General features: G+C 48.5%; 1 protein-coding gene across 1 annotated transcript in view; it reads left to right on the top strand.

The window, feature by feature from the left end:
* Positions 1-27,338, top strand: part of LOC132457844 (cadherin EGF LAG seven-pass G-type receptor 3-like) — a 71,442-nt gene that overhangs the window by 20,159 nt on the left and 23,945 nt on the right. The window contains 14 exon segments of the mRNA XM_060052206.1: positions 796-1,034; positions 1,036-1,155; positions 3,151-3,439; positions 12,969-13,194; positions 17,191-17,306; positions 17,565-17,653; positions 19,017-19,037; positions 20,120-20,277; positions 22,380-22,543; positions 22,990-23,115; positions 23,587-23,756; positions 24,706-24,891; positions 25,977-26,087; positions 26,747-26,915. Of these exon segments, the coding sequence (XP_059908189.1) occupies positions 796-1,034; positions 1,036-1,155; positions 3,151-3,439; positions 12,969-13,194; positions 17,191-17,306; positions 17,565-17,653; positions 19,017-19,037; positions 20,120-20,277; positions 22,380-22,543; positions 22,990-23,115; positions 23,587-23,756; positions 24,706-24,891; positions 25,977-26,087; positions 26,747-26,915 (2,184 nt within the window).

Here is a 27,338-nt window from a genome sequence, read left to right as displayed (position 1 = left end):
GTCTCTTTTAATATCCTTTCCTTCTTGATGTCCTGTTACTTAGGTTTTGAACTCTCTCTCCTCTGCTCCTTTTCCCATCAGTTATCTGTCTGCTCCTGTCCGAGCAAATCTCTTTCCTCCTCCTCCTCCTTTCCTCACCTCTTCCCTCCTCACCTCACCTCTCCTCCTCCTCTCCTCTCCCTCTACTTTCCCCTCCTCCCCTCCAACCTCCTCCCCTCCCTCTCCCCCCTACTCGTCTCTTACAAATTGAGGAAGATATTAGGGTGAAGTTTGATGTCAGCTCATCCTAACACCGTCTTCACGGGTGTTATTGTGAACCAGGTGTTCTCTCCTGCCTCATCGTTCGGCCTTATTCAGCTCCCGGCTCATATATCACAGATGGATTGGAACTAAGAGACTGCGTGTGTCTGCTGGTGTGTGTGTGTGTGTGTGTGTGTGTGTGTGTGTGTGTGTGTGTGTGTGTGTGTGTGTGTGTGTGTGTGTGTGTGTGTGTGTGTGTGTGTGTGTGTGTGTGTGTGTGTGTTGAATGAGTCTTTATACGTGAGCTTGGGGCCTGCTTTTCTGCCTCCTGTCACCTTAACTAACCTCTCATCTCTTCTCTCCCCCGTGTGTGTGTGTGTGTGTTTTTGTTTGTGTACGTGTGTTTGTGTGTGTGTGTCTGTGTGTGCGTCTGTGTGTGTGTGCGCTCCTGTGCACTTGTCCGCGTGTGCATTTATGCGTCTGTGTGTATGTATGTGTGTGCGTGTGTGCATCTTATGTGTGCGCGTGTGCGTGTGTGTGTGTGCGCGTGTGCAGACGGCGTGCACCGCATCTCGGCGCAGTGCGTGCTGCGCGTGCTCATCATCACCGAGGACATGCTGGGCAGCAGCGTCACCGTGCGCCTGCAGAACATGTCCCAGGAGCACTTCCTGTCGCCGCTGCTCGGCCACTTCCTGGAGGGCGTGTCGGCCGTGCTGTCGGTGCCCGTGGAGGACGTGTTCGTGTTCAACGTGCAGCCCGACCTGGACGCGGCGTCGGCCAAGGACGGGCGCATGGGCAATCCTCAACGTTAGCTTCTCGGCGGCGCTGCCCGGCGGACAGTACTTCCCCTCGGAGGCGCTGGAGGAGCAGCTGTACCTGAACCGGCCGCGCCTCACCGCCCTGGCCCAGATGGAGGTGGGTTGGGTCTGGGGGTAGAAGGGGTGGGGGTTGAAGGGGTGGTGGTGGGGGTCTGGGGGTCTGGGGCGGGGTTGGTGGTGTTGGTGGAGGTGGGGGTGGTGGGGTCTGGGTCTGGGGGTAGAAGGGCTGGTGGTGGAGGTGGGGGTGGGGGTCTGGGTCTGGGGGTAGAAGGGGGTGGTGGTGTTGGTGGAGGTGGGGGTGTAGGTGGTGCTGGTGGGGTCTGGGCCTGGGGCGGCGGGGGGGGGGGTGGTGGTGTTGGTGAAGGTGGTGCTGGTGGGGTCTGGGCCTGGGGTGGCGGGGGGGGCGTGGTGGGGGTGGGGGTGGGGGGGGCAATGGGAGCAACCAGCAGATGTGACAATGCACATGAGGGGGTGTTGGGAGGCGAGGATGTGTGGGCACTCACATCATCACACACATCATGCCTGTGCACGTTAATACACGCATGCCCGCACACACACACACGCAGACACACACAGTCACACACACACACACGCGCGCGCACACACACAGTCACACATTGTTCAGAGTCGCTGAACTCAAAGCTGTATGCCTTCATGTGCAAAAATAGTGATCCCCACCATATGCGCCAGAATGAGTTTTCACACATGGTTACATGCACACCAACACACACACACACACACACACACACACACACACACACACACACACACACACACAATGTTGGCCCTTACTCCCGGTGGATGAGGAGTCTTAACTCTGCTGGAGGAACCGACCAATAGGAAGGCAGAGACAGAAACCATGATGTCATGACATCAGGCAGACTTTGCCGTTGTCTGTCTGTGTTTCTTTGTGTGTGTCTCCTTCGATCTCTCTGTTTCTCTCCATCTGTCTCTCTCTCTCGCTTTCTCCTCCCTAAATGCTCGGCCCTTCCCAAACTGTCAGACATAATTAAACTTTCGCTCACTCTTGATCCCACATCCCTTCTCTCTCTCTCTTTCTCTCTCTCTCTTTTTATCTCTCTCTTTCTATTTGTATCTCTCTCTCTCTCATTCCCTCCCTCTCTCCCTCTCTCCCTCTCTCTCCCTCTTCTTACATTCCTTCAGGCCCCCTGTCCGTTATCTCCACCAGGCCTTTTCCATGTAATCACATCATTAGAATGATAATACTAATTGTCTGCTGTCAGACTCACTCATTCTGTCTGCGTTTCACCGTTGAACTCAAACAAAGTAATCACCCAACGCCACCTCTGTGCAGAACATGTCAAATGAGCAGAGAGGAAGATAAGGATGCTTTTGGGTCTTTTCACAGAGTTCATTATGGGATCCATTGAAAACTGACCCGTGTATTGTGTCTGCGGTTGTGCGCTTTATAAGCTTGGGGTTGTGTATTTGTACATGATGCAGCTTCTACATTATTACATTTTTCAATACAATAGATAAGAATAATGTGTCCAATAATAAATAATGAATAATATTTAGGCTCACTGTATTATGGATAAGCCCAATATAACCACCCATATGTGTGGTGTGTGTGTGTGGCTGATGGCTGGTTGAAGCAGCCTCTCCTGGCCTGAGTCAGACTGATTGGACTCTGGGTTGGGCTGGGTGTGGCTGCACACCTGTGGTGCATTGAGTAATCAATGTGCACGGGTTTCAACAAGCCATCTCCACACACACAATCAGTGAGTTCTCCTACATGCCAACATGAAACACCATCTTTATATTACCACTGTCTTCAACACCACTCTCTGTCTTGGTCTTGGATGAGTAAAAGCCACCTAAAAAAATCCCTTTCTGTGCCATAATATCCAAATATTCTCACAGAATGTTTAATGTTTTATTTTATATTCTCTTGTAAATTCACACTAAAAGTGTGAGGAACGTTAAACCTCTCCCTTTCACATTAAGACCAAACACACACACACACACACACACACACACACACACACACACACACACACACACACACACACCGAGCACCCACCCCCATTAACCCCCCCCCCATCTCTTCCCCGGTGTGTGCGTCCCGCAGGTCCTGCCGTTCGACGACAACGTGTGTCTGCGCGAGCCCTGCCAGAACTACATGAAGTGCATCTCGGTGCTGCGCTTCAACAGCTCCGCCCCCTTCATCTCCTCCCCCTCCATCCTGTTCCGGCCCATCCACCCCATCGCCGGCCTGCGCTGCCGCTGCCCCGCCGGCTTCACCGGGGACTACTGCGAGACGGAGATCAACCTGTGCTACTCCAACCCCTGCCTGAACGGCGGCGTGTGCGCCCGCACCGAGGGGGGCTACACCTGCATCTGCCGGGAGAACTACACCGGTGAGTCTGACGGCCAGGGTGGTCCTGATGAGAGGGCCCCCCCCCCCCCCCCCCCGGGGGTCCAATAGGTAGGGTTGTTATGGTAAGAGGGAGCCCTAGTAGAGGCCTTGAATGCGGCGTTACAGTCATAATGATGAGAGGGAACCCTAGTTCAGGCCTTGAATACAGTGTTACAGTCATTATGATGAGAGGGAGCCCTAGTTCAGGCCTTGAATACAGTGTTACAGTCATTATGATGAGAGGGAACCCTAGTTCAAGCCTTGAATACAGTGTTACAGTCATAATGATGAGAGGGAACCCTAGTTCAGGCCTTGAATACAGTGTTACAGTCATTATGATGAGAGGGAGCCCTAGTTCAGGCCTTGAATACAGCGTTACAGTCATTATGATGAGAGGGAGCCCTAGTTCAGGCCTTGAATACAGTGTTACAGTCATTATGATGAGAGGGAACCCTAGTTCAAGCCTTGAATACAGTGTTACAGTCATAATGATGAGAGGGAGCCATAGTGCGGGCCTTGAATACAGCGTTACAGTCATAATGATGAGAGGGAGTCATAGTGCGGGCCTTGAATACAGCGTTACAGTCATAATGATGAGAGGGAGCCCTAGTAGAGGCCTTGAATACAGCGTTACAGTCATTATGATGAGAGGGAGCCATGGTGCGGGCCTAGATTGCCCTGCTGATGTGTCAGTCGTACTGACTGGAGGCAGAAGGCATCCAAGCCTAGCTCGACTAGCAGAGCATGGCGTTCAATTCCCACCGGGGTTCACCAATGCTCAAAACCCACCACACGCCTGAGAGATTTGGGTTCCACTGTGGCGCACATGAAGGGTCTTATGTTCGGCTGATCTGATGTCATTTTGACAGTGGTCAGTCCAACTTTTCTTTAATACCATGGATGAGTTGGGAAGGGGTAAATGACAGCCATGTTTTGTAGTGTGCACAACATGACTGCCGCCCCCTCCACAAAGCAGAGAGGGAAGGAGCACTGTCTGTGTTCCTGCTGTTCCTCACAACGTGATGCATGTCAGACAACGTTTGCGGTCTCGACAACAAAGACAAACCTATACCGCAACGGTAACGCGAGGCTCCTCTACGCCACACAGCACGGGCGAAGCCGTGCGATCTTCCCTGCGCATTCAAGCACACAATCAATAATAAAACACGCACAGGCACACACAGACACGCATCCAAACACACACCTCATTATACCTGAGCAGAGACTCAGATCCACCTCGCTTGTCTATGAGGTGTACTGCCGTGTATCTCGTTGAAAATCTTCCTCACAGTGTAAGAGAAAGTTTCTTCAGAGAACCACAGAGGGTGAGAGGGAGGGAGGGAGAGAATGAAGGAGATGTGATGGGGAGGGAGAGAGATGGGAGTGAGGGAGAGACACCACAGAGGAAGAACCAAAGAGGGGGAGAGGGAGGGAGGGAGGGAGGGAGGGAGATGGGAGTGAGGGAGAGACACCACAGAGGAAGAACCAAAGAGGGGGAGAGGGAGGGAGGGAGGGAGATGGGAGTGAGGGAGAGAGACCACAGAGGAAGAACCAAAGAGGGGGAGAGGGAGGGAGGGAGGGAGATGGGAGTGAGGGAGAGAGACCAGAGGAAGAACCAAAGAGGGGGAGAGGGAGGGAGGGAGGGAGATGGGAGTGAGGGAGAGAGACCACAGAGGAAGAACCAAAGAGGGGGAGAGGGAGGGAGGGAGGGAGATGGGAGTGAGGGAGAGAGACCACAGAGGAAGAACCAAAGAGGGGGAGAGGGAGGGAGGGAGGGAGAGAATGGAGGAGATGTGTGGGGGAGTGAGATGTGGAAGTGAAGGCTGCACAGAGTTGGAGAGAGAGTTGTAACGGCCTTGTGGACTTGGGGCTGGTTCAGTAAGCCGGGAAGAAGAGAGAGAGAGAGAGAGGGAGGAGAATAGAGGAGAACAAACAACTGGTGAATGATGAAAGATAAATACCTTGAGGCGAAAAGAGCGAGAGCGAAACAATTTGGAGAGAGAGAGAGAGAGAGAGAGAGAGATTTCTAAAGCAAGAAGATGATGGAAACTGCATGAGCTTCCAGAAAACAAAGAGGGAAGCGAAGAGGAGATGAAAGGCGGACAGGATGGAGTGAGAGAGGGAGAGGGAGAGGCGGGGGGAGTGTTAGCTGATTCTGCAAGACAGAGAAACCTCAGAGACTTCTCCTAACTTTATTAGTTTGCCCTTCGTGTTGGTTTCTCTATCACGTTCCGTCTTCTCTCTCTGCGCTCTCCCACTCCCTCTCTAGTCCAACGTTTTTTTCTGACTAAACTCTGACCTTTTTATTCAGACGCGGTAAACCTTTCCTCGTGATATTCACGGTGCTGTAAGGGGTGAAGGATACTGGTTGATAGTCCGACTGTTTGACTCCCAATCATATGGTTCTGTGTTCAATCCCCAATTTCCCCAGTCTACCTATAAGCTCCCTTGGGCAAGATGCCTGACGACTAACTCCTCCTTATGTGGCTCATTGACGAAATATAAAAATACTAGAAAATATTAAATATTTAATATTTAATACAGATTAGATATTTGCAATGGCTCAAAACGCATTGTAGAGGGTTATCTATGCATGGTGTAGACATCAGGCATTGAGAACTTGCCGGATGTCTGTGTCCTGTTTGGCATGTTTATAACGCTGTTTCCCTGGCAACAATCGAAAGGTTCTTAGACGTGTTGGAGGCAGCGGTTACGGTGATAGCTGGAGAGGCCAGGAGATTGATTTTAATGTTACTTCGCCTGCATGCCTGTGGGCTCCATTAATGGATTAAACAGATAAATGCGTAATTTGCGCACGCAGTGTTCCAAGCTCACTCTCCACCTTTAACCACACTGCGCTCTACGTTAAAGAGACTATAAATTATAAAGTGCTCCTTGGGAACAAGTAATTAAGACTCCTGCATTGGACTTAAGACCCCCTCACCTCTATAGCTGAAACCCTTTAGCCACCATTACATTCAGCGTTGTAATATTTTAACGATTGGTAAAATAACATAACTATTGGTAATCAGAAAAGAGAATTTTTCCATGTCGTTCAATTAAGGCGCTTTATTTGTGAAGCACATTTCATACAAAATGCTGTGGTTACATTTTCTGTAGTTTTCTGCTTGACTATATAAAGAAAAGTACAGTAAAAAAATGTATCTAACATAAGGAAACACATCTTGTGAGCGTGTCTGTGCTGAACTGCTTATGTGCCGTTTAAATATGCTACGAAAATTTTTAGTTTGTCCTTGACTGTCTTCATTGTGGATACTAGGATAGGTAACACATGTGTTTATTTTTTTAGCTGGTAGTTTATTTAAGCATGAGGGATTTTAAATATACTCAAGGCTTCATGGGTAGGATGAAGTTAGTCTACCAAAACTATCAACTACAAAGATAAACAGAGAATCGCTGCTTTTCTGTTCACGTGTACATCAAAGCGTGGCACAAACTTTAAAAACCCACACGGCTACATCTACTTGTTGTTCGTCTTAGACGGTTCTGACCTCCAGAAACTGTAGAAAAATTGGAAAGGGAACAATCAGGGAAGAAACTCAGAACAAGTAAAACCCAGAACAAACCAAAAAGGTCGGGGAAGCGTTAAGCATTAGAGGTCCAGGAGGAAGAACAGCTAACATGTCCAAACGAAACGCCCAGTGTTCATAGGGGATTAGATCAGCATACGCACAATAACCAACGCAATGACAATGAGAAGGAGCCGAATAGAGAGATAGACTGAACAAGTGGGAGTTTACCATTCTTTTTATTAAAATGATTTGTCTTCTCTGTATTCACAGAGAAGGGAAACACTGAAGTCAGTGAAAACGATTGCTTTTGTAAGCAACACAGTTTTCAACCATATTTTTTAGAAGACAAAGATTGGAGCCGCATTGGACATTAAGTGGGAGGTAGCAAACAGATGTGAAACAGAAAGGAGTTGAGGAGAGAAGGAGGGTGAGAGGGAGAGAGAGAGGACAGCGAATGAGAGAGGAGGAAGGAGAGAGAAAATAAGATTGGGGACCGGAGGAGAGAAGCGAGGAAAGGTAGCGAGTGAGGAGGAGAGGAGTGGAGGCAGTAAGCAAAGGTGTGATTACTTTGGGAAGCGATGCAGGGAATTCTCAATTGGTGTGAGTGAGTGGAAGAGATGGGGAAACAAATTGAGAACGAGGGCGGTGGGGGCATGGATTCGATTCCATCTGATGGCATATGTTTCTGAAAACATTTTGGAATAAATAAGGCAGCCCTACCTCTGTCTCTGTCACACACACACACACACACACACACACACACACACACACACACACACACACACACACACACACACACACACACACACACACACACACACACACACACACACACACACACACACACACACACTTTTTTTTTTTTTGTCATTATAATTTGTCCTACTTCGCAGCAGAAGATTAATTTCCATTTAATCTGAACCTCATTACCCAGCATTCCTAGGGCAGTCTGGGGCCATTGTAACCAATGGTTGTTTTGCTTCGGGGGGGATGAAGAGATGTAGTCCAGACGACGGTTGTGCACACACGGTGAACCTCCAGGCACCTCTCTGGGCTCACAAGACCACTCAACCTGCGAGGGAGGGAGGGAGGGAGAGGGGGAGGGAGAGATAGGGGGGGTTGGGACAATATGAGCCCGAGAGGGAGGGTTTAGGTTTACCTGTTTCAAGAGCATTATTGCAGAGAGAGATAATTGCGTTTAAAGGTTAAAGTCCATTCTTAAAACAAACTAACACTCACTGAATCATCACACACACACACTCTCTCTCTCTCTCTCTCTCTCTCTCTCTCTCTCTCTCTCTCTCTCTCTCTCTCTCTCTCTCTCTCTCTCTCTCTCTCTCTCTCTCTCTCTCTCTCTCTCTCCCTCCCCCCTTACCGAGGCTCTCCTACGTGCTCCCTAATCAATCCTTAGGGGGTTAAGTGTTGTTGCCCGAGGGATCTTCGGCAGTTCTGCCGAGGATGAGGGGGAGGGTGGGGGAGAGAGGAAGAGAGAGAGGCAGGGTGTTTCCTTGGTCGCCCTTGGTTCCCCGCGGCACAATTCGGGGGGGGGTTTAATCGCCAACCCCCTCTTTAAAACCATGAAAGAAGCGGAGCAGAGTGAGAGATGTGATTGGTGACGGTGGATCCTGCGTGGCCGTGGCCTCCTGGCTGCGGCTCTTGTTTGGTTAATTACGGTGATTTTATCATCATGCGTGGACTGCGTCGCCGCAGTGGGGTGAAGGAAAAAAGATGTGAGCGAGGGCTAGAACAAGAGAGGAGGTGGGGAGAGAAATGGAAAAATGCCGACCTGAAGTGAGGAATGTGGCTTTGGCGAGAGACCGGAGAACGGATGAGATGGAGGAACAGTGATTGCAGGCGTTGGGGTGAATGCATTTTTGGGATGTTTTTCGAAATTGAAAAAAGAGACAAACAAATACCAAGACATGTGAAGGGGAGGGGAGAGGGAGAGAGACGCGGTGAAGGATAAATGGGGAGACGGAGAGAGAAGATGAGAGAGTGAGAGAGCGAAGGGGAGAGATAATGAACACAAGGGAGTGCTAATGTATGAGCCCCTGGGGATGTTCTGTGTTAGGTGAGGTGGGTGAGGGTGCGGTGCTCCCGCACAACCCCTAGAAGTACAGAGAGAGAGAGAGAGAGAGGGATGGAGAGAGAGAGAGCGAGAGAGAGGGAGAGAGAGGGTGAGGCTTTGGCTTTGATGAATAAAACATCCAGCGTCATGAAGGCGTGTGAATGCATTAAGGCAGACTGAAAAAGACTGACAAGGGTAGGGAGAAGGGGAGAGAGGAGGGAGACTCTTGTGGTTGTTACGAAGAGAAGGAGAGGGAGGGAGTAGAGAGAGGGGAGGGGGTGGGAGGAGGGGAAAGACAATCAAGGAGAAAGCCGAACAAGTGGGAGAGGAAGCGCTGAGAGGGCGGTTGAAGAGCTGGTGAGGAGATAAGAGAAACCATACTCTTCTTCTCTCCTTTCCTTTTAAATCCTCCTCTCCCTCATCTTTACTTGGCTCCTCCTTTCCTCTCCTCCACTTCTCGTCTCTTCATCTCGTATCCTCCTCTTCTTTTGTCTCTTCTGGTCTCCTCCTCTCCTCTCCTCCTCCTCCTCTCCTCATCTTCTTGTCTCCTCTCCTGTCATCCTCTACTCGCCTTGTCTCCTCATCTCCTCTCCTCTCTATTTGTCTCCTCATCTCCTCTCCATAGCCCCTTTTGTTCCTTAATTTGTCCCTCCCAATCTCCCATCCTTGCTCCCTATACCTTGATGTTCTCCTGCATTCTCCTGCAAAGTAAGTACTCGTGGAGCAGTGAGCTTCACGAGTCTGAGTGGTGTCTACGCTGTTTCTCTGTGTGTTTCTGGACCTAAGGCTCTGCATGGTGTCTACTCTGTATGTATCTGTGTGTGTTTGTGGGTGCGGACATAAGGCTCTGAGTGGTGTGTGTGTGTGTGTGCGTGTGTGTGGGCGCGTGCGTGTGTGTGCATGTGTGGGTCTGGACATACGACTGTAGACACTAAATGCACAGATTATCCTCCTGCTCTCCCTAAATCCTTTTCTCTGTCGTCTTTCTTTGTGTGAGTAAGTTGGCTGTGTGTGTGTGTGTGCGCGTGTGTGTGTGTGTGCGTGTGTGTTTATTCTCTGTGAGGAGTAGCAGCAGTAAGATGAGAATAATGGAGGCCTGTGTCTCAGGTCTCTGCTGAAGGGGGGTGACATCATGTCTGCTGAACAGCCTGTCTGTCTCAATGCTCTGGAGGGGTCAAGTAGCACCTCTTCAGTAAACACAGTCTTTCATCAGTCAATACATGTCTCTCTCTCTGTCAGTCTGTCTATCTGCCTCTCTGTCTGTCTTTTATCAGTCAATATATGTCTCTCTGCCTGTCTGTCTTTCTCTCTCTGTCGGTCTGTCTGTCTGCCTCTCTCTCTGTGTTATCAGTCAATATATGTATGTCTGTTCGCCTTTCTGTCTGGCTCTCTGTCAGTTAATATATAATGTATGTCGGTCTTTCTGTGTGTGATCAGCCAATATATATTTCCGTCCATCTGTCTGTCCCTATCTACTTGTTTGTCTGTTTCGTTAGCCAATATGTCAGACTGTCTGTCTGTTTGAATGATATGTGTGTGTGCATGTATGTGTGTGTGACACTGGGTGACGCATAATTCATGAGTTTAAATGTCTGTTTATTGATGTAAATATTAATGAGAAGGAATACTGGTTTTCGGGAGTTGCAGACAAAGGAAAAGAGAGAAAAAAAATGTGAGAGAGTGTGTGTTTTCCTTTGTGACTGACTGTGGATTGATGGACAGATGGTTGGAAAGAGGGATAGATGGGCAAGTTGGTGTGTGTGTGTGTGTGTGTGTGTGTGTGTGTGTGTGTGTGTGTGTGTGTGTGTGTGTGTGTGTGTGTGTGTGTGTGTGTGTGTGTGTGTGTGTGTGTGTGTGTGTGTGTGTGTGTGGTGAGTGATTAAGTGTGAGAGAGTGTGTGTGTGTGTTAATGAGAGTGTGTGTGTGTGTGCTGTAGAGATACCCAGAACAACCTAGAGCGTTTTAAAAAATAGCAGAATGATCCCAATGATCTGTGAGATTGTGTGTGTGTCTGAGGGTGTCTGTGCCCCTGCCTCCTTGCATGTGTGTAAGAGTCATAAAGAGAGGCGTTTCTGTGTGTGAATGTTTGTGGGTGTCCTTAGAAGTGCCTTAACCTGGTTGTCTCAAGGAGCAAACTGCCTGTAGGTTTCTGTGTGTGTGTGTTTTCGGTGTATGCGTGGGTGGTGGTTCGGTCTCTATGGAGAAGCTTCAGACCTCCAGTTGATTTTGACTGGCAGCCAAATTTTTGTTTACCCTCCCTTGGAGGCAGGTATTGTGGGTGTGTGTGTTTGTGTGGGTGTTTGGTTGTGTGTGTTTTTTTGTGTGTGTGTGTCTGTGTCTGTGTTGGACGCCACACAGCTCTGAAACAACAGCAAGGGAAGCAAACATATTTTTTCTCCTTTCCCACTGCCATGTTAGCCTGAAGGCTACACCACACAAACACACACACGCACGCATACACACACAATTCCAAAAACAAAGGAACCATGATGCTTCTAAGAGTTTTGTTTCAGGCCGATCGATAGAGAAGCCGATTTCAGGGATTTCATCCTTCTGATGGATAAACCACTGTCAGATACCCGGTTGGTACACTTACACTTAGCTCTGGGTCCTTTCAGCCTCCTGTTGACAGTTTGATGGACAGTGAAAAGATCTGTGATGTATTTAGCAATTTCTGTAATTTTAGCTTATGTGTTAATAAGGGGTTAAACCTAGCTACGCTAACCGTTGTCCCTATATAATCAACTCTAACCGTTCCCAAGCATGAAAAACCCTATTTAACCCTAACCAACCCTGAAGCCATATTGAACTCTAGCTAACCCTAACCAACCTTAAAGACCTTATTCAACTAGCTAACCATAACAAAACCTTAAAGACCTATTCAACTAGCTAGCTACCTTAAAAAAAAACGAAAAGCTAATAATCCCAGCTAACCGTATCCCACATTTCTCATCTGAGATTAATGTTTTACCTTCACTGTCGAACAGTTCAACAAGTGTACTCAGGTGTATCTGAAAGGAAGCAGCATGCTCTCTAATCATGTTAGATTAAGAATTGCAGGACAGAAATGACACATGAAAGCAGATATAATGATTCCTTTGAGCTGCTACGTTAGCGGGGTATTTATATCCTAGCTTGTCTTGGCACAGTAGCCTCTGTAGAGGTGAGATGAAAGAACAGACACTCCTTGATTAAAGGAGCGGCATTATGAATGATATTGAATAAAGAAATTTGCTAATTAGTGTACATACAGTACGTAGGACTCTATCAATCTATCTTTCCCATAGAGAAGCAAGACTTACAGCTAAAAACCAACCAGTATATAATTAATAGGAATAAAAATGGCTTATTTATTCTGTATAGGATTAGAAAGGATTACGAAAAGATCACAGACAGTACAAGGTTTTGTAGCCCACAGATAATCCTATTAGATTGCCAAATTTTCTGAGGTAAATGCCCTTAAATGAATAGCATAGATATGCTCAAAATCTGAATCTGCTTCATGTTTTAAACAAAGGCCTGCAAGAAATTTGCCTCTGGTAGTACAGATTTATTCACAGGCCAGAGTAAAATAATGAATCCATATGAAGTACGTGTGTTTAGATATGTGTTGTGTGTTGTTTTGAGCTGATCCATGTGTTGATTATGTTGAACTGACTTCTCTTTCTCTCTCCCACCCTCCTTCCCCCTCACTCTCTCCCCCCTCTCTCCCTCTCCCCCTCTCCCCTCCCCCTCTCTCTCCCTCCCACCCTCCCCCCTTCCTCCCTCCCCCCCTCCTCCCTCCCCCCCTCTCTCTCCCTCTCCTCCTCTTCCCCCCCTCTCTACCCTTCCCTCCCCCTCCGCCCTCCCCCTCTCCCCTCTCTCTCTCCCTCCTTCCCCTCTCCCTCCCACCCTCCCCCCCTCTCCCCCCCTCCCCTCTCTCTCTCCAGGGGACCGCTGTGAGGTGGACCGCCGGGGGGGCCGCTGCGTCCCGGGCGTGTGCCGTAACGGGGGGACGTGCCGGGAGCTGTCGGGCGGGGGGTTCCGCTGCGAGTGCCCGGCGGGCGGGGGCTACGAGCGGCCCTACTGCTCCGTCACCGCCCGCTCCTTCCCGCCCAAGTCCTTCGTCATGTTCCACGGGCTGCGGCAGCGCTTCCACCTCTCCATCTCCCTCACGTGAGTACGGGCCCAGGGAGGGGGGAGGGAGGGAGGGAGGGGGGAGGATGAGGGAGGGAGGGAGGGTGGAGGGAGGGAGGGAGGGAGGGGGGTGGAGGGAGGGAGGGGGGAGGAGGAGGAGGAGGAGGGGGGGGAGGGTGGAGGGTAGAGGGAGGGAGGGAGGAGGGTAGAGGGAGGGAGGGTGGAGGGAGGAGGTAGGGTGGAGGGTAGAGGGAGGGAGGGAGGGTGGAGGGAGGGAGGGTGGAGGGTAGAGGGAGGGAGGGAGGGAGGGAGGAGGGAGGAGGGAGGAGGGAGGGAGGGGGGAGGAGGAGGGGGGGGGGTGGAGGGTAGAGGGAGGGAGGGGGGAGGAGGAGGGGGGGAGGGAGGAGGTAGGGAGGGAGGGAGGGAGGAGGGTAGAGGGTATAGGGAGGGGGGAGGAGGGAGGAGGGAGGGTGGAGGGAGGGAGGAGGGAGGAGGGTGGAGGGAGGAGGGAGGAGGGAGGGTGGAGGAGTGGGTGGAGGGAGGAGGGAGGGTGGAGGAGGGAGGAGGGAGGGTGGAGGGAGGGAGGAGGGAGGAGGGAGGAGGGAGGGTGGAGGAGTGGGTCTAGGTGGTGGTTCTCCTGAGATGAGCTGGGTTCATACGGCTGTTAAGATGTTACAATTAAACTATTATTAAAACGGTGATAGTGAATACCTAATAAAGGTAAAAAATGAACCAAATATAAATCTGGTAATTAAGTAAACGGTTTACACACAATTTGAGTCGCACCAATGTGCGAGTTAATGCACATCCTATATCAGCAAGTATAAATGTTGTTATTTTCATCGTTCTCTAACAAGTTAGGGGTCCCAATGTGTTGGAGGGTGGGGCTGGACGCTGTAGTGATGTAGTGGTGAGGCCTCGCTCCTCTTCTGCGCTGCTCGATCATGTCTGGGTACACACCGAAGGAAGTTTTCCTTCAGAAGAAAGCTGTGGGATTTCGGAAATGTCTTTGCACGCGTCACCGCTCCTCATAATAGCGTACTCTCTGATCTGCGATCCGATTAGTCTGGCTCATTGCGGTGGATCCTTCGGCTCCCTCTGACTGGCTCTGTGGGGATGCTCTTTGGTGAAACGCCATCCGGACCTGAAGAAGTCAGAATCACATCAGCGTCGTCTTTAAGGCTTCCTCCGGTTACCTGCAATCTGATCCTCCTGGAGATCCTGTTTAAGCCACTCTGCTGCCGGCACGATTACAGTTACAGAGGGTCAACCTTCAATTCCTTCGTTCAATTCAGCTGGAATCTCTTCCCCGTTCCTGCCGCCCATCTCTAGATCTAGAACTCAATCAATCCTCTTTATACTTCTCTGGCTCCGCCAATGCGCTCCGTTCGTCCTCCATTACTCGCCACACATCTCGCTTTCGCTCTCGTTCTCTCTCTCTCTCTGTCTCGCTTTCACTCTGTCTGGCTATCACTTGCTCTCTCTCTCCCTCGCTCTCTCTCTCTCCCTCGCTCTCTCTCTCTCCCTCCCTCTCTCTTCTCTCTCTCTCCCGTTCCCTCTCTCTCTCAATCTCTCTGTCTTTCTCTCTCCCTCTTTCTCCCTCTCCCTCTCTCTATCTCTCTCTGTCTCTCTCTCTCTCTCCCCTGCTCACAACCCCTGCTCTGTACATTTTACCTTCTCTGTTCTTATGAAATGCACAATCGAAAATAGCAGCTCCCTTCCTGGGAGTTGATGTATTGTTTTGTGAGGAAAACAAGATATGAATGTGGAATGAAATCTATGATGGAAGTGAGTTGATCCTATCTCTCTGCATAGTAGTGAGAGAACGATTGTGTCATCGATATAGGTCACAGTGGAGATGCTATTCTCATTCAATCGTGCCCGTTACACTATCCCAGAAAAGCAAGTCAATATACGTTTTTTACCTAAAATCTAAATTGGCTGGAGTCACCATGTGTTGAGGCTGCGATGTCGGACGAAGTAATTGGATGTCTTAATTGGATCGGAGCAGTGGCTCGTTAGGCGAAAATGACTTTCTCCCAGACATCGTCTTCAGTTTGTCAGCACCTGTTGGTAATCCGTCTTGAAACAGCATTACTGTGTACACGCTCTAACTAGGAACACCTGGACCACAGAGTTCCCCTCCTCTCTTTCTCTGTCTCCCATCCTCACCTCTTGACTTCACAAGCAGTCTTCCAGGCAGGGAGAGAGGCTCTGGAATGGACATCCACAGTGGCGGTTTGGCACCTGATGTAGTGGTTGCCATGGGAGATTTTATAGTGCTATGATAGTTGCCAAGGTGACCAACCCCAGGGCTGATGTTGAGATCGTTAGAATTGGCTCCTATGACAGGTCACGATGTAATGGTCTTTTTTATTTGACGGAAAATAACCAAGTTGCAGCATCTCATGAGAATGGAATATAAACCTGGCGATGGTTAGTATCTGTAGATGGCTTTGGTTAAAGAATAGTTGAGCCGGAAACCGGGGTTTAAGGGTGTGTAGGAAGCACTGTCAAACATCAGAGTGTGAGGGTTTGACTCCCAGAGAGACTGTAACTGGGATGAGGTGGCTTAAAATTATAAACCTCCATTGACTACATTCAGTATTAGATCCACAGGAACCAGGATTTATGGCTGATGTGAGTGAGTTTGCAGCAGAAACCAACGTGACCTAATGGTTGCTCGTTCAAATCCCTATTTTAGTCGTTATATAAGGAATATACAGTATTCACCAGCTTTAATGTCGGTGTTAAGCTAGCACACATAATGGTTATCATCAATGTCTTGCTTCATAAATAACAACATCTTTGGAGGGATCTTGATATCTTGATCTCTTCGGAAAGAATAACACTGAACGCCACTCGTTTGAATGCCTTGTTCAGTCGCTCATGCCCCAAATTCAATAAAAGACTAAATATAGCACCCAGTGACACTCTTCATTGTATGCCAGGCGCTATTCTGGGTTATTTAACTATGAGCCTTTAGCTCTAAATGCTAGCCAAGCTTAGCTTAGCTTCTGGGTTTGGCTTTGTGAGAGATAGATCATGTCCCATTATAGCCGGCTGTCAGTCTGCTGTCTATGTTGATTATCTTTTATGCACAACTGGGGAGTGCTGTTGTTGGTCGTAGCTGCTGTTTTAGCTCTGACTTTAACGTCAGGGGGTGAGTACGAGTGCATCCTAATTCATTCAAGTTAAAAGTAGTTCCCCTGAAATAGAATTACCGTTATAAAGTAATGTACACACAAAGCTGGAAATCGAATTTGAAAAAGTACTCTTAAAGTACTTTCGCCTACCTTTGGTTTACAGAAAAAAAAAAAACGTTTTACCTCAATGGAAAGCTAACATGTTTACCACTCATTAGTTGGGTTGTGACCAGCAAGCCAGTGTAAGTGTTTGACTCTTCACTGGGATCTCCTTGGCGTGTTATTGCTTGGGGAGATAACTTAATATCTGGGGGTAGTATCAAATAGGCCCGTCAGTGCTTTGATTCCTGTGCATATAAACACGCTGGCCTTAGCCCCAGCTAGTCCCCAGGGCATAGCTTTGTAAAAAGGAGGCCACGGTGAACTCAGAAATACATTAGACTAATGCCAAGCTATGCTAATGTACTTGTAGCTGTTTAGCCCAGGGCCTGACCACAGCAATACACAGCGGACACCAAATGCAATGCTAATTAGCTTAACCTAATGACCTCCGTTGCTGCTCCGCTAAAACGACTCTGGTTTGGATGTTCTTGTAGAGAAGGTGGGGTTATGTTGTTGTTGTTCTGCTGCTGTGTAGCAACATCTTGGTATCAAAGATGACTCAGACATTAACCTTCAGGGAGTCTGTTGGGATTAACGGGATGTTGAGGATTTGTGGATGCATGAAATTGTTTGAAACTACTGTATGCATGACTACTAGTGTATTTATTGTCTCTGTGTGTGTGTGTGTGTGTGTGTGTGTGTGTGTGTGTGTGTGTGTGTGTGTGTGTGTGTGTGTGTGTGTGTGTGTGTGTGTGTGTGTGTGTGTGTGTGTATTTGCATGTTACAGCTTCGCTACCCTGGAGAGCAACGGGCTCCTGTTTTACAACGGACGCTTCAACGAGAAACACGACTTCATCGCTCTGGAGATACAGGATGGACAAGTGATGCTGAAGTACTCCACAGGTGTGTGTGTGTGTGTGTGTGTGTGTGTGTGTGTGTGTGTGTGTGTGTGTGTGTGTGTGGACTAATGAGATACAGTGTATAATCTATGCATGATAATGCTTGGATGACTATAATAGATTTTAAATGGATTGTGTCCGTGTGTATCACGACCAGTTTTTTCGTGCAACTTCGATCGATCTAGCCGTCTACCTGAATCTTCTCCTGAGTGTATTAACACGGTCTGTACGCCTGTCTCTCCGCGTGACTGTATGCCTCCAGGGGAGCTGTCCACTCAGGTGAGCCCCTTCCTACCGGGTGGGGTGAGTGATGGAGAGTGGCACACCGTCCACATCCACTACTACAATAAGGTGACTGCACACATCTGTGTGTGTGTGTGTGTGTGTGTGTGTGTGTGTGTGTGTGTGTGTGTGTGTGTGTGTGTGTGTGTGTGTGTGTGTGTGTGTGTGTGTGTGTGTGTGTGTGTGTGTGTGTGTGTGTGTGTGTGTAACCCGGTATCACGCAATTTCGTGCTCATGCGCACAAACGTTATTAATCTATTGAATCGTGTCCCAGATTAAGATTGTCCGACTTTTTAGTGCTACACAGAACGAAATGTACACCAATGCATTCTGAATGGGAGCGTTCTCCGACAATTGACGTGCTCCACAAAACGAAACGAGAGAGAGAAAGAGAGAAAGGGAGGGACAGAGAGAGAGAGCGAGAGAGAGAAGCTTCAGAAGGGGTGAGCGCAGATAGTACAGTGCACCCTCTAGTTATATATCTGTAATTATTATCTAGTTATATATATGTGTCAACATTTCTGATTTGTAAGCAGACCTCCTCAAAAACGACGTTAATTGTCGGAGAACGCTCCCATTCAGAATGCATTGGTTTTCATTTCGTTCTGTGCAGCACTAAAACAGTCGGACAATCGTGATCTGGGACACGATGCGCACAGATTAACGTTTGTGCGCATGAGCACGAAATCGCGTGATACCGGGTTGGTGTGTGTGTTTTTTATACGTACATGCATATGCGTATGGGTATTTGTTGGCAATTACTACATTTCTTTCAATCACTTTGCTTGGCTGAATGTTATGTTATTTCATATTATGTTTAATCACAGAAGTGCTTTTATTATTTAATTCATGATTTATTCTTTAATCGTGTTGTTTTAGCTTGCTTCTTTCAACACATCGACAGCTTTTTGCTTTGCCAATGTATTATTTGCACCATTAAATCGCTGTAATGAAAACTACACACTGCATCACAATACATACACACTGCATCACACCTCATACACACTCTATCACAGTACATACACACTGCATCACACCTCATACACACTCTATCACAGTACATACACACTGCATCACACCTCATACACACTCTATCACAGTACATACACACTGCATCACACCTCATACACACTGCATCACACCTCATACACACTCTATCACAGTACATACACACTGCATCACAGTACATACACACTGCATCACACCACATACACATTGCATCACACTTCCTTTACACTGCGTCACACTACATACACACTGCATCACACCTCATACACACTTCATCGCACAACAAATACACTGCATCACACAACATACACACTCCATCAAAGACTAGTAAATACCCATTGCATCACATTTGCCTTTTGTTACATATGTTTCTCACACAGCTTCTTGTTTAATTTAATCCATCACTCTTTTTCATTTTCTTCAGCCCAGTACTATAGGTCGCTATGTGAGTATGTGTGTTTACCTGGGGGTACATATCTGTCGTGTCTGTCTTTCTCTCTGTCTGTCTGTCGCTCTTTCTCCCCCCATATCTCTATCACAGTACGAGATATGCCTGCTGGAATCTGTGATTAGATTTTAGTGTAATCCACCTCCAAAGTCTCCTCTAACCCCGGTTTGAACTCCAGGCTGTCCTCACTAACATAGTTATCTGAAGTGTTCTGTGTTGCTGTATGCGTGTGCTACGGTGCCCCTGTTAGCTCTGTCTGTTTGTGAGCTCAAAGTAGAACCCAGAGCTCCTTCTATGGAATTACTCCCCTTGCATGCGGTCTATGTCGATTATTTTGGTTGTGGATATGTTCTACTAAACTTGCTTAATTCAAGCTGTGTTATATTTAAGCCTACTTAATTCGAGCTGTGCTATGTTCAGTTATTCTTGAAAAGATGAGTGTCCCAGGCTGGTTTTGACTATTGACATTTAGTGGCAACTCTTCCTGCATGCGAATTTAATGAAGTCCTTAATGGATTAGCTGGCATTGATTTCTGATTCCTCTGACTTGATTTGCGTCTCTATTTGCATCTCTGGTCTGAAATTTGTCAGAACATCTCTCTGTGGCTGAATGGATCTTTTATAAAGAAAACATCCAATCAAATCCTGGTAATATAATATCAAGATGGCTCAAACACAATAGACAGCTATGTACACAGTCTTTGTGAAGGAGCGGGTCAATCTAATGTATTATAATACATGCAGTCAGCGGGCTCGCTAATTCAAAGCGTTTTACCTCGTTGTGCATACATTATTAACACCGACGCTCCTGGGGCGATCGCACCCCTAACCCCAGGCCCTCTTAATTCCTTGCTCTGCTAATTGAGAATCACAGGGCCAGATTCACTTAATTATTCTGGTCATGTGGTCCGATCCCGTCAGCCATAAAGGGTGACTGAGATGACAAAATAAAATACACAGAAATGGTATTTTATGGATCGGCGATCTTCAGTTCCTGTGTGTGTACTTGTGTGTGTGTGTACGTGCGTGTGTGTAGCTGCGCGTGCTCACCCTCTCCCGTGTGCCTGGCCCCCCCCCAGCCCCGGCGCAGCTCCAGCGGCGAGCCCCAGGGTCCATCGGACGAGAAAGTGGCGGTGGTGAGCGTGGACGACTGTGACACGGCCGTGTCGCTGCGCTTCGGCCCGCAGCTGGGGAACTACACCTGCGCCGCCCAGGGCCAGCAGACCAGCAGCAAGAAGTAGGCCCTGCTCACCTGTCTGTCTGTCTGGAGATATAGCTGTCTGTCTGGAGATATAGCTGTCTGTCTGTCTGGAGATATAGCTGTCTGTCTGTCTGTCTGGAGATATAGCTGTGTGTCTGTCTGGAGATATAGCTGTCTGTCTGTCTGTCTGTCTGTCTGTCTGTCTGTCTGTCTGTCTGTCTGTCTGTCTGTCTGGAGATATAGCTGTCTGTCTGTCTGGAGATATAGCTGTCTGTCTGGAGATATGGCTGTATGTCTTTCTGGAGATATAGATGTCTGTCTAGAGATATAGCTGTCTGTCTGTTCTGGAGCTATAGCTGTCTGTCTGTGTGTCGATATAGCCGTCTGTCCGTCTGTCTGGAGACATAGCTTCCTGTCTTTCTGGAGATTTAGCCGTCTGTCTGTCTGGAGATATAGCTGTCTGTCTTTGGGTTGATATAGCTGTCTGTCTGACTGTCTGTGTATATAGCTGTCTGTCTGTCTGTGGATATAGCTGTCTGTCTGTCAACCTGTAGATATATCTGTCTATATGTCTGTCGTCTGTCTGTCTGTCGGCTTAGCTCAGGAGGAAGAGCGGGTTGACTTGTAACCGGAAGGTGGCTGGTTTGATCCCCGGCTCCTCCTAGCTTGAGTGTCGAGACGTCCCTGAACAAGACACCTCACCCTAACTGCTCCCGACGAGCTGGCTGTCGCCTTGCATGTTTGACTCCGCCGTCGGTGTGTGAGTGTATGTATGAATGGTTGTGAGTCGCTTTGGATAAAATCGTGGGTGTCTGTCTGTAGACATCTGTCTGTCCGTTTGTCTTTAGAACTGTCCGGCTCTCTGTATATCCCTGTCTTTATCTGTCTGAGTCTGTGTCTCTGACGCTATGTCTGTCTGCGACAAAACACTCTGTGCTGTGTTCGCCCCCTTTTTACTGCGAGACATATCCGACACATCCAGTATTGGCAGTGAGAAACAGAGTATATCTGCAATACCTCACACAAGAGGGCTCAACACAGCTCGGTCACACACACACACACACACACACACACACACACACACACACACACACACACACACACACACACACACACACACACACACACACACACACACACACACACACACACACACACACACACACACACACACACACACACACACACGCTCACTGTGTGTTGACGTGTGTCAGCTGGTTGGATGTGATGTGTCAGCAGCCAGCAGGGTTGAGGGAGGGGGAGCTGATCAAAGAGACAGAGCACTGGAACTCTGGAATACCCTGCTGCTTGTTCAGTCGCTCAACCCTCTAGTTTTCTCTGTGTCTCTCTGTCTCTCTGTCTCTCTGTCTCTCTGTCTCTCTCTCTCTCTTTCTCTCTCTCTCTCTCGCTCTCGCTATAACTCTCCCTTCCTCCTTCTCACACTCACATGCTCTTTCTTCTCCTCTGAAGCTCTTTCTCTCATTCTCTTCTCATCCTCTCTCTCTTCTTCTCCCACACTCTCTCTCTGTTTCTGTCCCTCTCACTTGCTCTCTCCCACTCTATCTCTCTTTCCCCCTCTCTACTCCTTTAACTCTCTCACTCACTCTCTCCCTTTGTAATAGTTTTCTTTGAACTGACTGGTGGTCCACGTCAGTTTAGCAGATTAAATATTAGCAAGGGATTTCATCTCCTGCTAAAACTCCTCATTGCAATTTTAATTTTTAAGTGAAGGGCTTGGGAGGTGAAAATGCCAACACTTGTTGCCATCAATTAATTACTGCATTTAATGAATTCATTAATTTGTGTATTTATTTATTCTCCTTTATGGTAATTCATCTTGATTCACATGTTTCTGGCTTCTCATCCAAAAACCTAATCTCCATAAAGCTCCCCCATTTCTTTCTCTTTTCCATATTCATCATACTATTTATAGTATAAATCATCCTTCATTAATGTTGATGCGTCTATATGGGGTTTTCTAGTAAGCAACATATTCATACACAGCCCTACAGCTTGAGCTTTACTAACCTACACCTCTGTCATTTGAAGAGCTTGAGGTCAGTAACTTGCTGACTTTGTCTTGCTCTGACCCGTTCTCTGTCTCGCTCTCTCCCTCCGTCCCCCGTTTGCCTGCACAGGTCCCTGGATCTGACGGGCCCCTTGTTCCTGGGTGGGGTCCCCAACGTGCCGGACAACTTCCCATTCGGGGCAAGAGAGTTCATTGGCTGCATGAAGGACCTCCACGTGGATAGCAAGCCTCTGGACCTGGCGGCCTTCATCGCCAACAACGGCACCGTCCCTGGTCAGGGCTTTACATGATCAGACTTCCCTCTCTCTCTTTCTCGCTCGCTCTCTCGCTTTTGCTCTTTCTCGCTCTCAATCTCTCATGTTCTCTCTCTCTCGCTGTCTCGCTTTGCTCCCTCGCTTTCGCTCTCTCGCTTTCGCTCTCTCGCTTTCGCTCTCTCGCTCTTTCGCTTTCACTCTATCTGACTCTCACTTGTTCTCTCTCGCGCTATCGCTCTCCGTCTGTCTGTCTGTCTGTCTGTCTGTCTGTCTGTCTGTCTGTCTGTCTGTCTGTCTGTCTGTCTGTCTGTCTGTCTGTCTGTCTGTCTGTCTGTCTGTCTGTCTGTCTGTCTGTCTGTCTGTCGCTCGCTCGCTCGCTCGCTCGCTCTCTTTCGTTCTTTCTCCCTGTCTCTCCCTGTGACTCATTGGTGTGCTCATCGCCCTTCTTCTTCTTCTGTCTGATAGGCTGCAGCGCGAAGCTACCTTTCTGTAAGTCCAACCCCTGCCAGAACGGAGGAACTTGCAGCGACAGCTGGGAGACCTTCTCCTGTGAGTGCCCCCTGGGGTTCGGAGGAAAGGACTGCAGCCATGGTGAGTCAATCCTACAAGGGCTTCAGTCGGGATTGAAAGGCCCCCCTATCGTGGCTGTTCGCTTTATACAGGTCCGATAAAGATAAAAGCAAACCTCGTAAATATTAATTTGGGTTGTTGCCGTCGACAGAGAGTAGGGAGGGCAGGGTCAAACGATGAATTATTGACGAGCTCCAAAGTGCTAGCTAAAACCTGCATGTACTCTCTGGTCATTTCGGTCAGCACGCAAGTCAAAGCGCGTTGTTATGAGTGAACATAATCTATATCAACTAACATGAATGGTTCGTTCAACCGGCCTAAAGAATGACAAAACTTTAAAGAGTTAGCATTAGCAAGATTATAATAATAATAACCCAGTCGCGGAAACCTCTTGCACTTATTTGAGCCAATCGGAAAAAGCGATTGTTTCCAGTCTTGCTATATTCGTATCACTAATCTGTCTAATTTGTACGTTTTTCGTTCTCCTTGCAGCCATGCGCCATGCCCACCGGTTCCTTGGAAACAGCGCCCTCTGGTGGGACCTGAAGAACGACGTGACCATCTCCACCCCCTGGTACCTGGGCATGGTGTTCCGGACCAGGGCCCGTGACGGGACCCTGCTACAGGCCCAGGCGGGCCAGTACACCAGTCTGCTGTTCCAGGTGAATAAAAATAAAGACACACACTTACACAAGCACATATGCACACACACGCACGCACGCACGCACGCACGCACGCACGCACGCACGCACGCACGCACGCACGCACGCACGCACGCACGCACGCACGCACGCACGCACACGCACACGCACGCACGCACGCACGCACGCACGCACACGCACATACACACACACACACACACACACACACACACAAGCACATACGCACACACACAAGCACATATGCACACACACATGAACATGCAGAAGCTCACACACGTGCACACGCACACGCATGCACATGCAGAAGCTCACACACGTGCACATACACACACTCACACATGTACACAAGCACATATGCACACACACACACACACACACACACACACACACACACCCACTTGGGTGCATGTCCTTGATTCGAGGACCATTATGTTATGATATTTTATCTTTCTCAAATACTCACGAAGACTCGCCTTACAATATCATCCTGACCTTGAGAAGATCAGGAATGCTTTCTGATCCCGCGTCCCGGTGAGACACTGCAGTTCTCTGTCTGTACTTCAGTCAGGACTCCTCGCACCTCAGAAAGCCAGTCTTTGTTTTCTGCTCATTAGCCGCCGGGCTGAGTCCGTACGGTGCGTTCAGTCTCAAAGCAGAGACTGAGTAACGACCTAGCAGCGCGTTTAGTTATGGAGGATTCAATAAACCACACTCCTCGGAACAGCTTTTAGTTTCTCTCAACATGCACACACACACGCACACACACACACACACACACACACACACACACACACACACACACACACACACACACACACACACACACACACACACACACACACACACACACACACACACACACACACACACACTCTCCACTGAGGCACATCCAAGCACTACCTCATTCCCTACCTCCCCCCTCCCCTCCCTTTCTCCCCCCCTCCCCCAGGTGGTGAACGGTCAGCTGGTGTTCTCGGTGACCCGCGGCTCCACCCGGCCCGTGCGGCTGAAGCTGGACCAGGTCCTGGTGGCGGACGGCCGCTGGCACGACCTGCAGCTGGAGCTCAGGGACGTGCGGAGCGGCCGCGAGATGCGCTACGTCGCCACGCTACGCCTGGACTTTGGCCTCTACCAGGTAGGCCCCGGGACAAGGGGACCGGGGAGATTTGTGGGTGTGCAGATATATATATATATTGGTAGGTCAGGTCAAGCCCATCTGACAGGTAGAGACCTGAGACACCAATACAATCACTGAGCCTCCTTCCATCAGTATCCACCATGCGACCCATGCACACCACTTGGTTCTATGAACATCCTTACTGTACCGACAGCGATATATTGTTCCTTCTGACAAATCTATTTATTGGAAGTCTTTAGATAAAAGCATCTGTTAAATGCCCTAAATGTGAATGTAAATACGACTGATTCAATCGTTTTTATTATTCTTAATTTACTTATTTATTATGTGTATATTTATGTACAGTATGGATAATAAATATACATACACACATGCACATATACAAAAACATTTGGCATATAGTGTCTGTATGTCTTGAAAAGTGCTAAAATGTATTATTTATAATTTTATAAAAAGGGCTTCACGGCCACAACACAACCTATGTAGAGGGTGGGTTTGTTTGAGGCTCCCATGGCCACGAATAATGTTGCCGTTGAAAATGTATTATATTTAGAATTCCTCTGATCACAACTCATGTGATCATGCGTACTTCAGCTGCCAAGTCAGCATTATTTTGATGAAAGTTTAATCTCTGTCGGTAGCCAAATCTTGTGTAACACAAAATGTGTTACTTTTCAGCGCCTGATTGCACAACAAAGTGATTTCACACGTTTGCCATGTCCAGAAATAACAATCTATCAACTCTGTGGGTTTAAATGCTAGCATTGAGCTACTGCATACCTCTGATTATATAGACGTATGACTAATTTACACTTAACGCTTAAATCAAGCATTTAGGTGTGTTTGCCGGATATATTTGTTTTGTAGAAGGTGTAAATTGCCTGTTTTGTTGTGTTTTGTGTGTTTGGGACAAAATGTCTGTTTTAGGAGATAATTCTGTTTCCAGTTTTTTGATCCATTCTCCCACCATCTGGCACTCTGTTTACTTACTCTTTCTCTCTCTTGCTCGCTCTCGCTCTCTCTCTCGCTCTTGCTCTCGCTCTCTCTCTCGCTCTCTCTCTTGCTCGCTCTCGCTCTCTCAGGGAACGGTGATCGTGGGGAATGAGATCCACGGGCTGAAGGTGAAACACCTGCATGTGGGCGGAGTCCTGGGCTCGGGGGAGGTGCAGAACGGCATCAAGGGATGCATCCAGGTGAGGAGGAAGGGAGGGAGGGAGGGAGGGAGGGATGGGAGAGAGGGAGGGAGGGAGAGTGGGAGGGGGGACAGAAGGATGGGTGGGAGGTGGATGGAGGGAGGGAGGAGAAATGGAGGGAGATGGGTGAATCTATGGATGGATGAAGGCGAGGTTGGATGGAGGGTTGATGGAAGGAGGGAGGGAGGGAGGGAGGAGGGAGGGATTGAGAGGGGGAGTGGTGGATGTATGGATCAATGAAGGTTAGATGGAGGGCTGATGGAAGGAGGGGTAGACCTACGGATCGATGAAGGCTAGGTTGGATGGAGGGGAGATGGATGGGTTACTATGGAGAGGGATGATAGTATGGATGTTTATAAAGATGGATGATAAGAAGATGAAAGGAGGGATTTAGATAAGTTCAGATAATGCAATTGTAGATGGATAGAATGTCATTTGGTGGATAAATGTATATCCATGCATGAGGATTTAATCTCTCTCTGTCTCTCTCTTTCTCACTCTCTCTCTGTCTCTCTCTTTCTCACTCTGTCTCTGTCTCTCTCTTTCTGACTCTCTCTGTCTCTCTCTTTTTGGCTCTCTCTCTGTCTCTCTCTTTCTGACTCTCTCTCTGTCTCTCTCTTTCTCTCTCTCTCTCCCGCTCTGTCTCTCTTTCTCTACAGGGCGTTCGCCTGGGGGTGAGGCCGGATGCCCCTCCCCTTCCCCATCCATCAAAGTCTGTCAAGGTGGAGAAAGGCTGTAATGCGGGAACTCCCTGCAGCTCCTCCCCTTGCCCCGCCCACAGCCTCTGCTCTGACCAATGGGAGCGACATGCCTGCATTTGCGAGCCAGGTGAGGGGAGAGAGAGAGAGAGAGAGAGAGAGAGAGAGAGAGAGAGAGAGAGAGAGAGAGAGAGAGAGAGAGAGAGAGAGAGAGAGAGAGAGAGAGAGAGAGAGAGAGAGAGAGAGAGAGAGAGAGAGAGAGAGAGAGAGACTGTAAATCCATCCACACTGATTTCCTGATGACAGTGTGTGCATTTGTGTCTCCACACCTGCATCTGTGATCCAGGTGGTTGAAAATGAGGCACCCTGATAAAATAAAATACTCATCAGACATCAATCATGCAAGATGTTCTTTGGCTAAACGTATTAGACTGCACCATATTATTTTCTTCCCTGTCAATAATAATAATCAGCCCGGCGAGCTAAGCTGATTACGCGAGGGGAACCTCTTCACCTCACACCTCACAATGAGGGACAGATTGACCGCAGCAGA

This window comes from Gadus macrocephalus, chromosome 1 (assembly GCF_031168955.1).
Source record: "Gadus macrocephalus chromosome 1, ASM3116895v1".
NCBI classification, from domain to species: domain Eukaryota; kingdom Metazoa; phylum Chordata; class Actinopteri; order Gadiformes; family Gadidae; genus Gadus; species Gadus macrocephalus.
Note: the sequence above shows the minus strand (reverse complement) of the source record. Positions and strands in the feature narration are given on the sequence as shown.